The 21,130-nt window shown below is 42.2% G+C and overlaps 1 protein-coding gene across 2 annotated transcripts in view; it reads left to right on the forward strand.

The window, feature by feature from the left end:
- Positions 1-1,490: 1,490 nt before the first annotated feature.
- Positions 1,491-21,130, forward strand: part of CCDC9B (coiled-coil domain containing 9B) — an 80,379-nt gene continuing 60,739 nt past the window's right edge. Inside the window, exons 1-3 of one of the 2 annotated variants that reach the window (XM_060760313.2) lie at positions 1,491-1,728; positions 10,732-10,845; positions 15,520-15,624. In XM_060760313.2, the coding sequence (XP_060616296.2) occupies positions 1,708-1,728; positions 10,732-10,845; positions 15,520-15,624 (240 nt within the window). In that variant the 5' untranslated portion in view covers positions 1,491-1,707. The remainder of the gene's footprint in view (positions 1,729-10,731; positions 10,846-15,519; positions 15,625-21,130) is intronic. The other variant, XM_060760319.2, reaches the window with a different exon arrangement.

The raw sequence follows: 21,130 nt of genomic DNA on the forward strand, positions 1-21,130 counted from the left end.
ATGTTTCCTCTCAGCCTTCTCTTCTGAAGGTTAAACATGCACAGCTCTTTAAGCCGCTCCTTATAGGGCTTGTTCTCCAGACCCTTGATCATTTTAATCACCCTCCTCTGGACACATTCCAGCTTGTCAACATCTTTCTTCAATTGCGGTGCCCAGAATTGGACACAGTATTCTAGGGCACCACAATTGAAGGGAGATGTTGACAAGCAAGAATGTGTCCAGAGGAAGGTGACTAAAATGATCAAGGGACTGGAGAACAAGCCCTATGAGGAGTGGCTTAAAGAGCTGGGCACATTTAAACTGCAGGAGGGAAGGCTGAGAGGAGACATGATGGACATGTATAAATAAATAGTTTAAAGAGTACTTCTGAGCTCAGATTTTTTTTGAGAGTATGATACACATGAATGTAATAACATGATAGAAGAAAGCAGATTTAAATAGTTTTTCTTATTTACCATATAGTCAAATTCTTCGATTCGGAATTACTAATCAAATTCTAGGTTTCTCTTCTATGGGCAAAACTAAATGGAGCACAGAGCCAGGGCTTCTTTGAAGTTGTTCCATTCACTGTTTGTACTGCTGAAGAGGACAGCTTCTTTTCAGAATAATTGAAAAAATCGAGAACCTCTTCAGAATGTTGCCAAAAACAAAGCCCTCTGTTTTTCAAATGTCCTCCTTTTTATTGCCCTTTAGTTCTCATCTGAAATTTTGGCAGGACTCCCTCAATAATAAAAACACTTTATTTATATTCCGCCCTTCTCACCCCGAAGGGGACTCAGGGCGGATCACAGTACATATGCTTGGCCACTTTGTATAGACAATAGATAGACAGAACAGGAGGTGGTTTGTTTCAGCTGCTTTTGGTGCCATGGAAGGTTGGGCTCAAGTCCAGGGGGTGCTGTTGCTCTATCCTCCATGACGAAGAGCTGTCAGGACTTCCTCCTTCCTTTTGGTCTCTCAGCATTTTCAGATCTTCTTTCTTTATGGTGTTGTAAAACACCTCTCCTGCTTTTTAGCGGTACCTAATTTCTCTAATTACAGCTAAAGCTGTTTTTGAATTGCTTAGGTAAACAATGAGCTAGGGTGACAGCAGCTCATGCCAACCTGGGGTTTCGAACTTGCAACCTTTTGATTGATAGATCTTATAATTGCTGAAGATTTACCAGGTGTGCTAAACCTCCGGCCCTCAACCATGGAAGAAACACTGCATACATACAGTAGGGATGGAGTAAATTGGTGATTGATTAGCTTAATATCATCCATACCAATGGAGTGATTTGGTCTCAATTTCATCACAGTTTCTGGGCTGCTATGAATTAAAACTAAACTCCTGTGTGTATAACACATGATGCAATTAAACCATCGGAAGGGGCAAATGTGACATCTGATGCCCCCCTGGGTTCCCCTGTTCTGTCATGTAGGTTGTGGGACCACAGCGCCATCGAGTGCATGCCACACAGGGAGCAGCAAAGAGGTGCAACCCTGCAGAAAAGCGAGCGAAGAGTGGAGAGGAGGACACATTGGCGTTCGGATTGCCTGCCTCTGCTTTCGTCTATTAGGCAGCCAGTGCTTTTGGCTGGGAGCCCAGACCGGGTTTTTGTAATCAAAACATGATCTTGTATGCTGTGCAGCCAGTACTGAGAAAGGCCGACTGATGGCTCTCCTCTTTTAACTCTGCTGTGGAATCCGCCGAGCTTCACCTCTCTGATGTCCAAAATGCACCGATCTGTGAGTGCTGCCTTTGTCATAACTGGGAGGGATGTCGGGGAGTCATTCTTGCATTCAGAAAGCCAAGCAATGACTTCTTTCTCTTTCTTGCCTCTGTTAAAAAGATCGCATTGTGGATTGGGGTATCTTGCTTTTGGTCAGCGGTAAGGTATCAGAAGGATGTGGGAGGGCAAAAACAATGTTTTCCCCCACCACAGGTTATATGTTGTATCAGTCATTCAGGAGATGTACAGGTGAGGTTATCCACATGGAGGGCAAGGAGATGGGGGAAGGAAATGAAAAACAAAGCAGAAATCCCACCAAAATGCTGGATAATGTCAGATATTTCCCATCTCAAAACTGGGGAATGTGATGGTCAGTGCAAAGATGGTGAGTGTTCATGGGGGGAGTTTGTGTGGCAACCGGCACAGAGAAACCTTGGCTTTAGGCCCTTTCCTTTTCTTCACTTCCCATCCCCCAGCTTTCCTTTCTCTCATGAGCCTTGCCTTGCTTTTCTCAGAGTCTTTCATATCATAAACAGCTGACTTTGAAAGCATGCAGGGATACGCTCTCGCCAAAGCCAGGAGCGGTTAAAAATTCCCATTCACCCAGTGGGTGGGTGAACTTTAGGGGGTAGGTATATGATATAAACAGTCTCTGTAAAGCTCCTGTTGTTTTGTTCAATCCCTCTTTTTATTGTGCTTTAATAGAGAATGATATTTGTGCCTGTCAGATTCCCCTTCCCCTCCTCCTCTCCTGTTGGCCTCTCTGTTTTTCCAAGCAACCAGGAAGGCTCTCTGATTCACAGGCATGGCACGTTTGCTGGGCCAAAGCCATACCTAACTTACTTGCTCCTGTTGTTGTGTAGCACATGGGTGCTTGGCTCCCTGTGAAAGTTTTAAGTGTGATATGGCATAAAGGAGTATCACTTTCCATCCAGATCAGAAACAGAGGCAACTTTCTTTCCAGTAACTTGGCAGCAGGAATATTATCTTGTCACAGACTGACTGACTGACCAGCTGGCTAGCTGGCTGCAGCACAGCAGCTAAGGCCAGGGAGAAAAATGCTGACCGCGCTTCAATGGGATGGTCAGTGTTCACCAGGGAATCAGCACCCGGCTGCTTTGCATCTTTGGGCCAATTCAGTTGGGTGGTTGCCAGAGGCGGCCCTAGGTAATTTTCAATGGTAAGCAAACAGTATTTTGGCGCCCCCCCCCCCCAACCAATCATTGATATATATTTTCTATTTGTCGTGGGAGTTCTGTGTGCCATATTTGGTTCAATTCCATCATTGGTGGAGTTCAGAATGCTCTTTGATTGTAGGTGAACTATACATCCCAGTAACTACACTTGCCGCATTTGCTCCCTTACCTGGCCCACTTTGGGTCCGAAGGCGTGCCTGATGACCCCGGCGTGTGCACCAAAAGTCACCTTTTCTCCTGACTTTCTCCTCAGCCATTGGGACCAAGAGAGAGAGACAGAGAGACAGAGTTGGAGATGCCCACCTTTCCTGAAGTTAGGCGCAAAAACAAAGGAGGGAGCGGAGGTGGGAGATACCTCCAGCCGGAGGGGCTCTCCCTCTCCCTCTCTCTCTTGGTCCCAATGGCTGAAGAGAAAGTCAGGAGAAGAGGCGACATTTAGTGCGCATGACGGGGTCTTCAGACACGCCTCCGGACCTGAAGTGGGCCAGACGCGGCGGCTCCGCCCCTTGGCCGACCCGCGGATTGAGGAGAGGAGAGGAGGCGGGTGGAACGCTGGGGATCGGGAAAGGGAGCCGGTCATGGGGAAGGGATCGAACGCGGAGAACGATTGAGTGCCGGCTCTGCTCGCGCACCCGGTGGCCGGGTGGAGCAGGAATGAGAGGGGCTAGGCGAGGCTCAAGGGCCCAGCCCCTTTGGGAAGAGGATCTCCTGTCAGCGAGGCAAGAAAGTTGAGACTCCCCCCGGACTGCTAGGGCTGTTGTGAGCTGAGGGGGCGCTCCTCAAGTGGCGGTCGAGGGGCATTTACAGAGGCGCCTCTGCGCCCCTGGCAAAAAAAGTGTTCTGCAACCGCTTACTTCGCGTAATGGACGAGCCGCCCCTGGTGGTTGCTGCTGCTGGATGTGTAAGGGGGGGGGGTGAGTTTTGGGAATACGCCTGGTGGCAAGGCTAATGCTAGACCAAAGGCATTGTCTCTGGGTCTCTATGAAAATACAGACCTCCTATTGGCACTCACCATAACCAGACCCTGCCCTGATAGAAAAGATGACATCATACCCTCCAGCTTTCTTGACTTGGCAATGACAGTCCCAATTAATGCTCTCGTTCCTTTTTCAGCTGCTTTTGAAATGTCCTCCTCCACTTTGTCCTTAAGCCTCCGGTGGCACAGTGGGTTAAACTGCTGAGCTGCTGAACTTACTGAACAAAGGTCGGTGGTTCAAATCAAGGGAGTGGGGTGAGCTCCCAGCTTCTTCCAACCTAGCAGTTCGAAAACATGCAAATGTGAGTAGATCAATAGGTACCACTTCTGCAGGAAGGTAACAGCGCTCCATGCAGCCATGCTGGCCACACGAACTAGGAAGCGTCTGCCGACATTACTGGCTCTTCAGCTTAGAAATGGAGATGAATACCACCCCCTGGAGTTGGACACAACTAGACTTAATGGCAGGGGAAACATTTGCCTTTACCTTTGAAATGTCCTCCTCCACTTTGTCGTTAAGTGGCTATAATTGCCGAAAAATGAGTTCAAAGTGCAAAAGTAGTAATTCAGAAGGAGCAGAAAGGGTAGAATTTACCTTTTTTAGTACGCTCTGACAAAAGCAAACTGCTGGAGTAATGTTTTTTCCTTCTTGTCCACACCCTGGTATTATTTTGCCACATGTGTCCTGTCTTTCATCTGTAAAATGTCAGCAGATATATTCAGTTGAGCAGTATTTCTACTTTTTTGCCTCTAAGACCCTGAGCCATAAGTTACATTCAAAATGGTAGCTGTAGCCATAGAAAATAATAGCATCATGTGAAATCTGCAGCAAAATATTGTAGTATATCTTTTTCCCTATTAACACTGTTGCTCCCAGTGCTGCCCCAAAATATTTTCTTGCTTGAGCTGAAGGATAAGATAGCATCAATTCACCACTACTATTCAATGTAGAGAAACTTATTAGATGAGCAAAGAATCTTATTTAAAAGATTGTGAGAAAACTACCATACGTTCTCTGCCACTCTGGAAGGCAACACAGGTTGTCTTGCAGAGTGTGGGTCAGATCACATTGCATACACTGCTCTATCATCCAAAACTTGGCTCCTTTTCCCGGCTCCTTAGTATTTGCTTTCTGAGGTTTTCCCCTGATTCTGCTTAATAGTAAAGCTAGGTCCAATTGCTTCTGTTCAGGCTTCATGCTGGCAGGTTATTACTTTCTCCAGGGATACCATAAGAGGCTCAAGCAGGCCAGGTCTTGGTTTCCAGCCCCATCCTGTTTTCTGTTCCAATTGATACTTCCAATCCAGTTGAAAGGATTGCCTCCAGAAAAATGTATTTTTCATATGATTTCAACAGTAGAATACGCTGCTTCGGAATATGATAGTCTCCTTTTCTGGAGGTTTTTAAGCAAAGGCTAGATGGCCATCTGTCGGGAGTGCTATTGATTGTCTGTTCATGCATGACAGGTTGGGATGAGGCTAGATGTCTTTTTCCAACTTTATGTTTCTATGATTCTAATTACTGACAAAAGGAATAGGAAACTGCATCCGAATGTACTAAGACAAAGGCCATGAAGATAGTGCTCACAAGGAAATTGTATATATCTTAGCAAAAAGACTGCTACTTTTGGAGTTGTGAGTGTGACCACATATACCCTAGACCCTTGCCCTTATTGGCCAAGTGAATCACAAGGATTGTCAATGTCTCTCTGGGACAGGGGAAAATTTCATTTTGCCTGAAAATGATGGTCATAAGACTAATTCTGGATCCCTCTGCGTTAAACAACTATCTGCCTATTTCCAATCTCTCCTTCTTGGACAAGGTTCTAGAGAGAATGGTCATTACTCAACTCCAGAGATTCTTGGATGAAACCAATCATCTTGACCCATCACAGTCTGGGTTTATGCCTGGTCATGGGATGGAGACAGCATTGATCGCCTTGGTGGATGAACTCCACAGACAACTAGACAGGGGGAAGTGTATCCTTCTTGGTTCTTTTGGATCTCTCAGTGGCTTTCAATACCATCAACCATGGTATCCCTCTGGGCTGTATCTCCAGGATGGGACTTGGAGGCACTGTTTTGCAGTGGTTCCACGCATACCTGGAGAATTGGTCCCAGATGGTGGTGCTGAGGGATAACAATTCTGACCCCTGGCCATTGGCCTGTGGAATTCTGCAAGGTTCGATTCTATCCCCCATACTTTTCAACATCTACATGAAACCCCTGAGTTGTATGTCATCTGCGTAATAGAGTTGTGTACATAGATGACACACAACTCCATTACTCATTTTCACCTAAAGCCAAGGAAGCTGCTCGGGTCATATGCTTTATTGACATATGAACATGTATTTCCAGAAGCCACCTTCAATAGGATAGTTTTGAGATACCCAATCATTTTATATAAATGTGTTTGGTTTGAGTGGTAGATTAGGATTCTGGGAAATATGTATTCAAATACTCACTTGGCCTTGGAGACCCACTGGCTGTCTTCGGGCAAGTCACTCTCTTGGAGCAAAACCCTTCTGAGTAGATCTTGCTAAGAAACCCCAGAATAGGCAAAAATGACTTGAAGGCAAGAGCATGAAGAAGACACCTAATTATATCTAAGAACTTTATTTCCATCACCACCCAAGGTCTGATCTGATGTCAACCACCTTCCTGTGATCCTAATAGATCATGCTGTGTATGACCCCCTCTGCACAGATTTTGAGTGCTTCATGTCCTCACAAAATGTGGTTTGTCTGCTCCATGCTGTTTTTGTAACAAGGAAAATTACAGGTGTGCCTTCAAGAATGCACGTTGCTGTAATTCCAATGTTCATATGTCCATACCAAACCCTAGCTCTCCTATTTAAACATGGAATTCAGGTACATCGAGAGTACATGCAAATCTGTAGCAAGCCTTAACATTCTGGTCAGGTAGGAGCCAAATCTAATATAAACCAGTTCTACAAAATTGACAGGAAAATTCATCAAGTTGCAAAACTCTTTTGTTACGAAGACACAGCTGTGGGAGAAGGCAGACCTTATGAAAAGCTCTTATAGTTATAAACAGCACTTGATGTCACATGTAATGCCAGAAGCTTCATTATCAACCAATTCTGAGAACAGTCTTCTCTAATCTGGTGTCCTAAAGATGGGTGAGACTTTGGCCCCATATTCACTGCATTATATCGTCAATGTTAACTCTTGTCATGCAATTTGATGCAAATCAATTACATTATATGAGTCTACACCAGTGGTTCCGAACCTATGGTCTGTGGACCACCAGTGGTCCACAAGAATGAAAATATGGCCCACTGCCTCACCATTACTACATTGTTGCCTTGAAACCATGCAGCAACAGGCGTGACTGTTCTCGCAAAACCCTCTTAAAGTGCGGAGGCAACAAGGATGCCAGGAGGAGAGAGGCTGAATACCCACGAAAGATTACTACTACCACATGAGCTCTAGATGATTAAATATGGTTTTCTGTGGGAAAGCAGATGGCAACTACTGGATGGTATATGTTAGGTATCAGAAACTAGAGCTGATGTGGTCTATCCAATGCAATTTTCTGAATCAGCACCCCAAATAACCAAACCAAATTTAAAGTTGACCAAAAACTGATACATAACCTTTTTGGTACTAAAGTTGGAGAGTGGTCCCTAGTCAAGTGGCCCTTGGTCAAAAAAAGGTTGGGAACCACTGGTCTACACTATCTGTTTGAAACTGCATTATACAGCAGTGTAGAAGGGGTACACAACTCAGGCCCCTTCCATAATACAAATTGAACTGGATTATATGGTACTGTGGACTCAGATAATCAAGTTCAAAGCACATATTGAGGATTATATGCCTTGATATTCTGGGTTATATGGCTGTGGGGAAGGGCCCTCACACAATTCCTGAACCAGCAATTCATGGGGATTGTATTCAACATATCTGGAAGGCATGACGTATGGTGCATTTGTACTTTAAATACAAATGGAGTATCATTTTTAACGGAGATTTCCTTCAAAACACAATGCTGGTATCTGAATGCTTTTTGAAACTTTAATCCAATTGCTAGCCACAGTTGCTATTGTAGATACATTACTGGGTGGTTATTTAAGACTGGTGAAAATTATTTCAGTACGTCTATCAAAGTTAAAACTAAAAAATGAATGTAAGCATGAAAATTCAGCAATTTTGTGCAATACATCATTTCACAGATGCAACACTTATACATTTCTAGTGTACTTTTTCTCAGTGGGGTGAAAGACAGTCTGCACATTGTAGATAGGCAACACCCTCTGGTTTTGTGTAAATTCAGCATAATTCTTCCAATGATGGGAGATGACAATCGACCAAGTCCCCTTCCACACAGCTGAATAAAACTCCACAATATCTGCTTTGAATTGGGATATATAGTAGGCCTGGGTAACAATGGAAAAATTTGTTTCTAAACTCGTTTCGTTTTTAGGGGCCCACCGCATTTCGTTTTTTTAAAGAATTCCAAAATTTTCCTTTTAAAAATTTCGAAATTTTTGAAATTTCGTATAATTACGAATCAATTCGTTAATGGCGGACGCGATTGTGCAATATGCTAAAAAAACCTCCAAATGGGACAGGGGGAACTTCTGAAGCTTCCCTCTCCCTCTGTTGTTGACTGTTGGTGTGATAAAACAAACAACAACTATAAAACTTGCACCAGACATGCGAAAATAATTACGAAATAATTACGAAATAATTACGAAATAATTACGAAATAATTACGAAATAAATTGATAAAATTGTTTCGAATCTAATTTACTCCTCACACTATTCCTGCATGGCTCAATATTGGATCGTAAGCTAATTTAAATACGAATTAATAACGAATTATGAAATTAACGAACGAAACCGCCCAAGCCTAATATATAGCAATGTGAGCTCAGATATCCCAGTTCAAAGCAGATATTGTGGGTTATTATGCCTTGATATTCTGGGTTATATGCCTGTGTGGAAGGAACCAAAGCAGATGGAATTTGCACTGAATGTATCTGGTTCAGAAGCAGATAAACTTTGAAAAGGGCATTTTTTTGGTACCACACCTCCTAGAAGCCCTCAGTTAGCATAACCACTTACTGGTTTCATCTGATTCATATGTACCCTTGATATATGTGAACACCATGTGACCTAGAAGATAAGGAACCTATAATGGTAACACACCTTCCAATTTTGCATAAAATAAAACCAGGACATGCAAGGCCAAGCGACTTTAGAATGTGTTCAAGATGAGAAAAGTTATTAATGAAGAGAAGCACACAAACTAGGAGCAGCTGCAGTAGTTTGCTTTCCCCCAAGATTTCTGGGAAGTCAAAGATTCTCTTTGGGCAGATCCAGATAGCCTTTTATCCCAGAAGCATCCACATTAAAAAAAAAAGTAGATGTTTCCAGGAGGCTGTCTACACCCACCTCAGAAAGTGCGTGCTTTCTGGGGTGGGTGTCCAGACATTCTCTCGGGACTAGCCGGAGAGAATGTCTGGAGGCCCTACCCCCCTCTCCCCAAGCCCCCAGACCCCTTAGAAAAGTAATGAATACTTACCCTGTCTCTATTACAGTTTCGGCCAGCTATCCCAGTGCGTAGAAATGATGCGCCAGGAGAGTGGGGTGATTTTCATTCTCCCCCCCCCCCCTCACTCTCTTGGTGCATCATTTCTACACACCGGGAGAGCTGGACGAAGCTGTAATGGAGGCTGGGTAAGTATTCATTACTTTTCTAAGGGGTCTGGGGGCTTGGGGGAGGGGGGTATTCCCACAGTTAGCCTGGTAAATTGTGGGGGTACTGTCTGGACTGCAGTATTCTGCAGTCCAGAACCAGAAATAGTGGAATTATTCCCGTGCCTTCCAAGATGGCATGGAACAAATCCATTGTCAAATTAATTCACTACAAACCAGGGTTTCCAAAACGTTGTCTGGACAGTCTCTCCTTTATTGCGGGAGTTATAATAATAAAACTACTGTCTGGATGGGCCTTTCTTTCCTTTCCTCATTTCTTTATTCATATGATGAAAATGGCCATAGCACTTTGAACTCAGTTTATAAGAACTATAGTAAATTGAAGACACAGGGGGAGAGGAGGGAGAAACGGACATTTTAAGGGCAACTGAAAAAGTGGGACAACAGAGAATTAATTGGGATTGCTCATGCTAAAGTGGGATAGTTGGAGAGTATTGGAGCAAAAAATATTTTCCAAGCATGAGGATTTGCCATTCCAAATTAGGAAGTTTTGTAATCCCAGCAAGAGGTTATTTAGTCAGGTGTTCCTGTTAAAATACGGGCAGAGATTTCATGTTCCGATATTTAACACTAAGCTCAGGAAATGGTGACTTTCTCCTGAAACACTTTTCTGGCAAGACAGTTCTTAGTCAAGGGGGATGGGGTTTGATCCAATGCCTAAAAAAGGGCAGGGCAGGCTCCCTCATCCCAGATATTAGTGGGCTGGCTCACCACCAATTCAATGACAAAGAGTGCTCTGAAAGCCACATCAGCTCTTTAGCACAGATAGTTCTTTTGTTCAATAGATTCTTCTTTTGTCCAGGTTTCATTGATTCTTTCTAAAAGAGAACAAATATTTTTTGACTTCAGAAACCAGAAACACATTTTAGAGAAATTGGATTTTAGGTCTAATGTGGAGCATCATATCTTTCTTTTATGTTCGTTCAAAATAAGATGCAGAGCTCGTATCTTAAAACCACATTTCATCATTTTGTCATTGCCAGAAGTGAAAGAGTTCCACTCCCCTCACCTGCCTTTGCTTTGTTTAAATAAAATAAACAGTTTCCTGCATTATCAGCATAGGTGGAAATTCATCAAAGCTATTTTTCCTTCCCGTGATATTAGGATGCTACTGTGGATGATGCCGTGCTGCGGAAAAAAGAACAGAAAGATGTTGAGCTGGATAAGAAAATCATTGCTTTGCGGAAAAAGAATGAAGCTCTTATGAGAAGATACCAAGTAAGTTTTCTCTAGCTTTTTAAATATACACAGTATCTCCTTGGCTTATATTCAGACCCTACTTGGGGCCCTTCTACACTGCCATATAAACCAGATTATGAAAGCAGGTGATTCACATTATCTGCTTTGAACAGAATTATATGAGTCTACACTGTCCTGTAATCCCTATAATCCACTTCAAATCAGATAATCTGGATTTTATATGGCAGTGTAGATGGGGCCCTAGGGCCCTTCCACACAGCCATATAACCCAGAATATCAATGTAGATAATTCACAATATCTGCTTTTAACTGGGTTATCTGAGGGCCCTTCCAGATAGGCCCCATATCACAGGATCTGATCCCTGGTTTTCTTATCTGGCAGTGGGGACTCATATAATCTAGTTTAAAGCAGAAAACATGGGATCAGATCCTAGGATATAGGGCCTGTCTGGAAGGGCCCTAAGTCCACATTGCCACATAATCTAGTTCAATGTGGATTTTATACATCTGTGTGAAAAGGGCCTTAGGCTTTCTGATACTGCCAGTTGACTGATAATTTATAACAAATTTGTTTCCAATTGGTAGGTTTGTTTCATTAATTTGAAACATGGTTGGTTACGCATGCTGTTGTGAACATGATGCAAATATTTGGGTTTTTAAAAACAAACAAACAAACACTGATCTGTATGAAAAATACTGAGAATTAACATGTTAGCATCACATCTCCCGCAGCCTGAGTTTCCATAACACCTACTGCATCTGAGATTTCACATCCATGATCTCTCATCCTTGGGGCCTTCCACACAGTCCTATAGCCCAGAATATCAAGGTAGGAAATCCCACAATATCTGCTTTGAACTGGGTTACCTGAGTCCACACTCAGATAATGTGGGATTTTCTGCCTTGGTATTCTGAGATATAGGGCTGTATGGAAGGGCCCCTTGTTTATATTAGTACTATATTGGTATGGGAATGACATATCAAAGAATAAATTTGGAACCAATTCTGGAATTACCAAACTAAGATTAAAAGACAGGTACAAACTATTCTTCATTCAGTTCAGAACTCAAAAATGAACTGCTTTGGTCCCTTTTCTTGGTACTGGCAAATGTTTGCTAAAATCAGAACTCAGAGAAATTCTTTTGTGGATTACAGCTTCTGCCGGTAAGACACTCAAGCCAAAGGATGAGAATTAGGGAGTTCTAATTTCTTTTTAAAGGAACTTTTCCAAGCTCTGATTGAAATGTCATGAAGAACAAATTCACACCATGTATGCTATTTTAAATTGAGAACACCTAAGGTAATGGTTCCCAAATGGTGGTCCGTGGACCACCAGTCGTCCCCAAGAACTAAAATATGGTACATGGCCTCACCATTACTACACCATTGCAAGAAGAGTGACTGGTTTCAGGAAACCCTCTTATAATGCTGAGGCAATGAGGATGTTGGGAAGGGAGGGAAGAGGCTGACTACCCATGAAAGGCGCGGCAGCAAGCCTCCTGACTGCTGCTTCTCCTCCCCCTCCCTCTCCTTGAGCAGAGCTGTTCCATGTGGCACCTGGAAGTGGGGGCACCTTGGTGTCTTCATTTTTAAGCCTGTTCCTGGGGTTATTTGGGATGCTGATTCAGATAATTGCATTGGATAGACCACATCATCTCTGGATTATTAAATATGGTTTTCTGTGGGTGAGCAGATGGCAACTACTGGATAGCATATGTTCCGTATCAGAAACTAGAACTGATGTGGTCTATCGAATGAAATTTTCTGAATCAGCACCCCAAATAACCAAACTGAATCTAAAGTTGACTAAAAACTGATTCATAACCCTTTTGGTACTAATGTTGGGGAGTGGCCCCTGGTCAAAGTGTGGTTCATGTGGTCCCTGGTAAAAAAAAAAAAAAGGTTGGGAACCACTGACCTAAAGTACAGTTCTTCTAGACAAATGGTGATGAGGAGGAACAGAAAGTAATACCACTTCATCCAAGCCCAGATCTTAGGTAGCCAACATACATCTAAGGAAGTGGGGAAAATAGAATAACTTATTTTTGTATATGTTTATGCACTGAAATTTATATGATATCTACACATATCTTGTCAAAGTTGCTGAGTCCTGTAAAAAGCAGTGTTAGAGTAGAAGGAAAAAAATCAGCTTTCTACCAGCTCAGGTTTTCTTCTAGAAGAGAAAGCATAAGTAGATGTCTGAGGGCTCTTCCAGACAAGCCCTATATCCCAGGATCTTATCCCAGGTTTTCTGGCAGTGCGAACTCATATAATCCAGCAGAAAACCTGGGATCAGATCCTGGGATATAGGGGCTGTCTGAAAGGGCACTGAGATATAGGGCTCATTTACACCAGGCAGTTTAGTGTGGTGTAAATATCCTCCGAAGTAGCCCCAGATCTGGCATAATTATGCCAGTATATTCCAAAGACCTGCTCCTACTCATCTTAGGAGATCTTTTTTTTCTGGAAAATAATTGCAGTAATCACCTTGCCCCTATCTCAGCCTGTTACTGTTTTATATTTAGATTTCAGGTTGTTATACTATGTTGACATTTGAATTCTTATACACTCCATCCTGAAATGCTTTTGAGATAAAAGTGCAACATTTAGGCCAGAATCCTGTGCTGGAGTAACATATGCATAACCACCGTAATTATGTGGATTTGCAGTGGCTCCTAATTTTAATGTCACACTTTTTAGAAAGTCCCATCCACCTTGAACTCCCTTCTCTTTTAGTATTCCTGACCATGGGATAACACCTGGTATTTTGTTAAGTTTACTAAAAGTCTGGAGTGCATGACTATGCTTGGTTTCACCTTTCCACTGCATAACAAACTTCAGGAGAATATGGTCACTTCTACCTAAAGATACTGCCATCTTCATGCCATTAACTAGATCTTCCCTGTTGGTTAGGATCAGATCTATAATAGCTGATCCCTTTATTGTCTCTTCCACCCTCTGGACCAGTGGTTCCCAACCTGTGGTCTGTGGACCGTCAGTGGTCAGCAAGAATTAAAATAGTCCGCACCTTCACCATTACTATATTGTTGCCTCCAAACCACATGGCAACGAGAGCAACTCATCTCGTGAAACCCTCTGATAGTGCTGAGGCAACGGGGATGTCAGGAGGGGAGAGACTGACTACCCACAAAAGATTACTACTACCTTATCAGCTCTAGATTATTACTGTAAATATAGTTTTCTGTGGGTGAGCAGATGGTGACTACTGGATGGCATATATTCTGTAACAGAAACTAGAGTTGATGTGGTCTATTCAATGTAATTTTCTGAATCAAATAACCAAACTGAAACTAAAGTTGACAAAAAACTGATTTGTAACCTTTTGGTACTTATGTTGGAAAGTGGTCCCTGGTCAAAGTGGTCCCTGGTAAAAAAACAAAAAACAAAAAACAAAAACAACAACGTTGGGAACCACTGCTCTCGACCATAAAACTATTTGCAAGAAAAGTGAGGAATTTGTTGGACCTTATATTTTTTTGGGCAGATTTTGACTTCAAACCAATTTTAGGATAGCTGAAATCTCCCACTACTGTGATATTTCTTATTTCTGAAAGTGCTTTCCAGGAAAGGTTCATCCAAATCCTCAGTCTTTCTTGGAGTTCTGTAGTAGACCCACACAACCATCTGTCTCTCCCCGCCCCCTTAATTTTTAAATTGATGCTTTTAACCTGGCTTCCATGATTTAAGTCACAAGTATAAACATCCTTGGCTGCTACGCCTCCTTTTCCCTTTGGTCTATTTCTCTGAAACTGGTTAGAACTTCTTATTACTACAGTCCAATGATGAGACTCATCATATAAGGTTTCAGTTATACCTATTATATCATATTTGCTTTGATGCATTAAGGGTACAAGTTAATATTTCTGATAGTCTGTGTAGCAACATCAAAGACCACGGATCATTCCCTCAAGCTGCTTATTTATATATTCTCCCATATCACTTTTGAGTTCTTGTACAACTTGGCTGATTTTCTCTACACCAATTGAGTGATTGCTTCCAGCACTTGATGAACTTTCATCCTTAAGAATTCCTTCCTCACATAACTCAGTTTAAAGCTGTCCTCTTTAGGTTTGTGAGACTCTTAGCAAAACTGTTCCTGTCATCTGCTAGGAAGTACAACCCATCACTTGCCAGACATCCATCTTCATAAAACAACTGACTGTGGCCCAAGAAGCCAAACTGTTCTCAGCAGAGCTGGTTATTTACTTCTACTATTCTTCCGTCCCTTCCTGGGCTATGTCCTTCCACTGAAAGACAAAAGGATAACCTGTGCATCAAGGTCCTTCAGCTTCCTACTCAGAGCCTTGCAATGCTTCTGAATAGTCTGAAGGCTATGCCTTTGCAGCATCATTGGGTAGGGACTGTCACGACTCCTGTGTGTCCTCCAAATTAGGAAATACATTATGAATTGCATAATTCTAGGTTACTCTCTAACAAGATTCTGGCTATATTTTTTAAAGATAAAAATAAAAATAAGCAAAATATATAAAGGTCCCCTGGATATTGCTATGTTGACATCTAGTGATGGTGACAATGTTCTGCTGATGAATGTACTGTTTCTCCAAGCTTCCCTCTGTCTTTCTCTTTGTTGCAGACAATTTGTTTTGTTTCTAGCTTCTAGCTCATTTTGTTGTTGTAATGTAAGCTGATCTGATAGAGGTACTGTTTCAGGAAATAGAAGAGGACAGGAAGCGAGCAGAGCAGGAGGGAATGGCTGTCACCTCCAGGCGAGCCAGGCCAGATGGGCTCACCATCACCATCACCAAGGCCCATAATGTAAGCACTCATCTCCTTTTAATTCTGAGAAAGTTTTTTGAGGATTCTATTTTTATGAGGTGAGAGAGACTGTAGCTTAGCTAGATCATTTAGATTTTCCCCAACTCAATGCTCTCCTTGAGCCTTGGCTTCCATATATATTTAGCAACAGCTGCTATGATTCAAAGCCACACTGTCCAGTGGCAAGGCTGACTGAGGATTTGTGGTCTAATGCATCTGGATTACCCAAAAAGAGAAGATGGTATTAATAAATAAGATTTCAGGCCTAATAATAATAATAATAATAATAATAATAATAATATTATATTCTGCCCTATCTCACCAGGGAGACTCATAGTGGATTCCAACATACAAAAAGGCAAACATTCAATGCCACAGTAAAACATGCAAGTACCGACATAATCCTGAATAAACCCACATATGAAAACAACATTAGAACCTAACATCAATAAATTAAACAAAACATAATCAAACAAAAATTATATAATGACATAAAATCTGAGCATAAAACATCCTCAATTGATTTACAGGAGCCAACTAAAGTGCATAAAGTTATATGGGTTGATTGTGTGGCTAGTGATTTAATAATAACTTGTTGTTGTTGTTCATTCGTTTAGTCGTCTCCGACTCTTCGTGACCTCATGGACCAGCCCACGCCAGAGCTCCCTGTCGGCCGTTACCACCCTCAGCTCCCTCAAGGTCAGTCCAGTCACTTCAAGGATGCCATCCATCCATCTTGCCCTTGGTCGACCCCTCTTCCTTTTGCCTTCCACTTTCCCCAGCATCATTGTCTTCTCTAGGCTTTCCTGTCTCCTCATGATGTGGCCAAAGTACTTCAACTTTGTCTCTAGTATCCTTCCTTCCAGTGAGCAGCCGGGCTTTATTTCCTGGAGGATGGACTGGTTGGATCTTCTCGCAGTCCAAGGCACTCTCAGCACTTTCCTCCAACACCACAGCTCAAAAGCATCGATCTTCCTTCGCTCAGCCTTCCCTAAGGTCCAGCTCTCACATCCGTAGGTGACTACAGGGAATACCATGGCTTTGACTAGGCGGATCTTTGTTGCCAGTCTGATGTCTCTACTCTTTACTATTTTATCGAGACTGGACATTGCTCTCCTCCCAAGAAGTAAGCGTCTTCTGATTTCCTGGCCACAGTCTGCATCTGCAGTAATCTTTGCACCTAGAAATACAAAGTCTGTCACGGCCTCCACGGTTTCTCCCTCTATTTTCCAGTTGTCAATCATTCTTGTTGCCATAATCTTGGTTTTTTTGACGTTTAGCTGCAACCCGGCTTTTGCGCTTTCTTCTTTCACCTTGATTAGAAGGCTCCTCAGCTCCTCCTCGCTTTCGGCCATCAGAGTGGTGTCATCTGCATATCTGAGGTTGTTAAGGTTTCTTCCAGCAATTTTCACCCCAGCTTTGCATTCATCCAGCCCCGCACATCGCATGATGTGTTCTGCATACAAGTTGAAAAGGTTGGGTGAGAGGATGCAGCCTTGCCGTACGCCTTTCCCAATCTTGAACCAGTCTGTTGTTCCGTGGTCAGTTCTGACTGTTGCTACTTGGTCCTTATACAGATTCCTCAGGAGAGAGACAAGGTGGCTTGGGATGCCCATCCCACCAAGAACTTGCCACAATTTATTATGATCCACACAGTCAAAGGCTTTAGAATAGTCAATGAAGCAGAAGTAGATGTTTTTCTGAAACTCCCTGCCTTTCTCCATTATCCAGCGGATATTGGCAATCTGGTCTCTCGTTCCTCTGCCTTTTCTAAACCCAGCTTGAACATCTGGCAACTCTCGCTCCATGTATTGCTGGAGTCTTCCTTGCAGGATCTTGAGCATTACCTTACTGGCATGAGAAATAAGGGCCACTGTACGGAAGTTTGAGCAGTCTTTCGCATTTCCCTTTTTTGGTATGGGGATATAAGTTGATTTTTTCCAGTCTGATGGCCATTCCTGTGTTTTCCATATTTGCTGGCATATGGCATGCATCACCTTGACAGCATCATCTTTTAAGATTTTAAACAGTTCAGCTGGGATCCCGTCGTCTCCTGCTGCCTTGTTGTTAGCAATGCTTCTTAAGGCCCATTCAACCTCACTCCTCAGGATGTCTGGTTCTAATTCATTCACCACACCGTTAAAACTATCCTCAGTATTATTATCCTTTCTATACAGATCTTCTGTATAGTCTCGCCACCTTCTCTTGATCTCTTCAGCTTCTGTTAGGTCCCTGCCATCTTTGTTTCTTATCATACCAATTTTTGCCTATAATAATAACTTACAGAGGGCTAAATTAAGCAGTGATACATGCTATAGACCAGACCTTCTTAAACTTTTCCACCCACAACCCCTTTCGGCCTGAGAAATTTTTACGTTACTCTGGGTATAGATATATAAAATAGGCATAAAAACCATACATTTACATATAACAAGTCAACATTTGCAAGGCTTGCTAAACTGGCTTATTTTCCTTTTTTATGAAGTACAGCTGAAGCATTGTCTGTAGGGTCCATTGTAAACACTGCACAACAGGTTTGTGTAAATGTCAGAAACAGCCACTAGGTGATGTTCAGAAAACTTTTACTGTTAACAAATTTTTCAGGACTCTCAACATTGAGATAACTGGATCCCATTTGGGGTAGGGACTCACAGTTTAAGAAGCAGTGCTATAGGCTAGAAAGGTCTGCCTTCCTGTTCTCAATCATGTGAGTATAGGGCGGGTCCTCTGTATTCAATTTTCCAGAGTGCCTCCTCCACCCTGTATCTAGAGCTCACTGCCCTCTGTCTAGCATTTTCAAGGAGGTGGATAAAACATCAAGAAGTGTTCTACCATTTGCAAGCACCTAAAATCCGGATACAACTTTCTGGATTAGGAATAGTTTCTTGGGATGCTAGCTCCTTTATGGGAAGGATGGAAACTGGTTTGGTTTAAGAGATAAATTTCTTTAGCAGAATTTGTAGATAAATGCACTGAATCTTTAAATCTCTGCTTAAGTTCTAACTATCTAAAATAAAAGAATAGCTTAACTGAGCTGGAACTCAGCATATTGAGAGGAGAAAGTGTCAGAATAGCATTAGTAGTCCACATAATGTCTCAGCCCCTTTTACTCTCAGTGTGATAAAAACTCAAAAAATACACATGAGTCTGTTGCTTTAAGTAGAAACAAAAATATAGTTCTATTCATTGTAGGTCAAAAACACAAAGCAAAACAGAAGAATTGTTCTCACCAATATACAACAAGCAATATCTCCAGCGAGTCTTCATCTTTACGCAACGATATGCAAACACATAGCAAAATAATACAGTCTCTCTACTGAGTTATCAGCAGAAAGTCCTTATCTTGCCATAAACAAGCAGTTTCCTTGGCTTTCCAAACGGCTTCAGTCTTCAGCTCCAGGACGCTGCGTAACTGCTCCCAGCAACAGCCAAAGGCTTCTTCAGTCAAACGAGTCATCAAGCTAAGCTCAATGCAAAACTCAGAGCTTGCAAACCTAGTGCCTTGTTATATGCTGAAATTGACACACCCAATTAACGTATGGCAGCTGTAACATAAAAGGTTCTGATCCTCCCTGTTACTTAGAAAAAACCTGTTGTAAACTCCTAGTAGCAACAGGAAGACAGGAAGGAGTTTCCATGTGACAAGAGTTACTTGGGATTTCTTAGGGTCATGAAATGTGTTTGGTTGCCTGGATAAGTTGATTATTGATGACCATGCATTACAGTCTATGACTGAGCAAATGGAGAAATATTGAGAGATAAAATGAAGTACAACATGGCATGTAGGAAAAGCCCTCCATTTGTCTAATAGCATAATAACAGGAGAAGAGATGTGAAGATAATGCTTGAGTGTTCCTGCGCTTTCTAATAAGATCAACTATTTTTCATTGAAGGAAATCCACTCTTGGTTTCTGATCTAACAAGTGGGTGCAAAACAACAATCCCTCCTCCTAAGTGGAGATCAGTTGAAAGATAGATCTATTTATAGTAGAGCTTTTGTCACAAAGTAGATCCTAGGTCTAAAATCTGATATGGATGACCTTTCCATTGCTTTTTGTAAAGGAAGGAAATCTTCACTCCATAGCTGAAGGAGAAATCAGTTGTCACCAGCTATAAGGAGGGAAGAAGAAGCAATATGAATTAGTTCAGGACACTCCTCTACAGATTTTTCTACAACAGTTTCTGAGCTTTAAATAGTCTCTTATCTCTAATCAGAGATATGAGATAAAGTCAAAGATGAATATTCTTCATAAAGAAGAATTTCAGAAAACCAAAACTTGGCAGCGTACAACAGCTTCCTTGGCTTTAATTATAGAGTGTTTCAAAATGATGGACCCAATTTCAGAGCAGTATATTTCTTAATAGTAACATGTTACAATTACATAAAAAGTTTAATGAGTTATCAAGTTTTTCACCAAAGTATGTGGTCACTGTGTGCTCTTCCCCTTATATAAACAGCCTATTTTCTCATATTGTTGGCAGCAATAACAAATACTCTTTGGCATTGGCAGATCAATGACTGAGGCTAGGGGCTGCCTGTATGCTTGGAGAAGAATCTAGCAGTAATCATTTGAAACTCTATGCCTCACCCTTTCCAGTAGTAAGAGTTTCATTCATGGGCAGTTTGTGGTTGCAAAGATATAATGATTTCCATCAATTTGAAACACCTTGTAGCATTTGCATAGTAAAAAAAAATGCTACCAAGTGGGGAAGCCCTCTGGGCTGTATACAGCCCATATGGCAGAACTTTTCTATTCATTTTTTCCTTTAGTGAATTGAAGAACCCTGCTGGTTTCCTCCGCTAGATGTCTAAAGTGAAACATGCAGGGCACTAATGACATTCTCCTATGTTTGCTCCACTAGTTTGTATTGGAACACAGTTTAGTGCCTGGAAAGAAGTACAAATGGCTTCTCCCAGCAAAAATGTCAGTACTTCGTTGCAAGGAAAGGACAAGCAGGCAACAGCAGAAGTCTCCCACAATTGGTAGGGGGCACAAGTCCACTCAGTTAACGGCAGATATTCCTTTGGATTCTGTGATCTGGCATAATACTTGTGAGCTGGAACTACCAACCATGGACAGGCTTATCCTCCATGAATTTGTCTAATTTAGAGCTTGGAAAAGTTTTACTTTTGGACTAAAACTTCCCAAATACGCCAACCAGCCTGGGTAGTGGTCTAATTCATGAGTACATCTGCAGAGCAGCATGTTGCTATTCCTATTTTTTATGTAGTAAACCTGTTAAGCAGGGCTGAGAAAAACACACTAAGGACTTCATCATATGGGGAACTCTCCTCTATTTGGTTTTGCCAGCCTCTGTGGCGAAAAGGCAGGGATGGGGGGTGACTGTTACACCGCTTCATCACAGCACTGCTTCCCCCATCACATGGAGCCAACACAGCAAAGGCAGGCTCTCGTGTTTGGAGGGATGTTTCCTAGGACACTTTAACTCAGGTTGTGGGCAAGGCCTCCACTGGAAGTCCAATGGCATTGTGAAATGGGTAGTA

The sequence above is a fragment of the Anolis sagrei genome, chromosome 1, assembly GCF_037176765.1.
Source record: "Anolis sagrei isolate rAnoSag1 chromosome 1, rAnoSag1.mat, whole genome shotgun sequence".
Lineage (NCBI taxonomy): Eukaryota > Metazoa > Chordata > Lepidosauria > Squamata > Dactyloidae > Anolis > Anolis sagrei.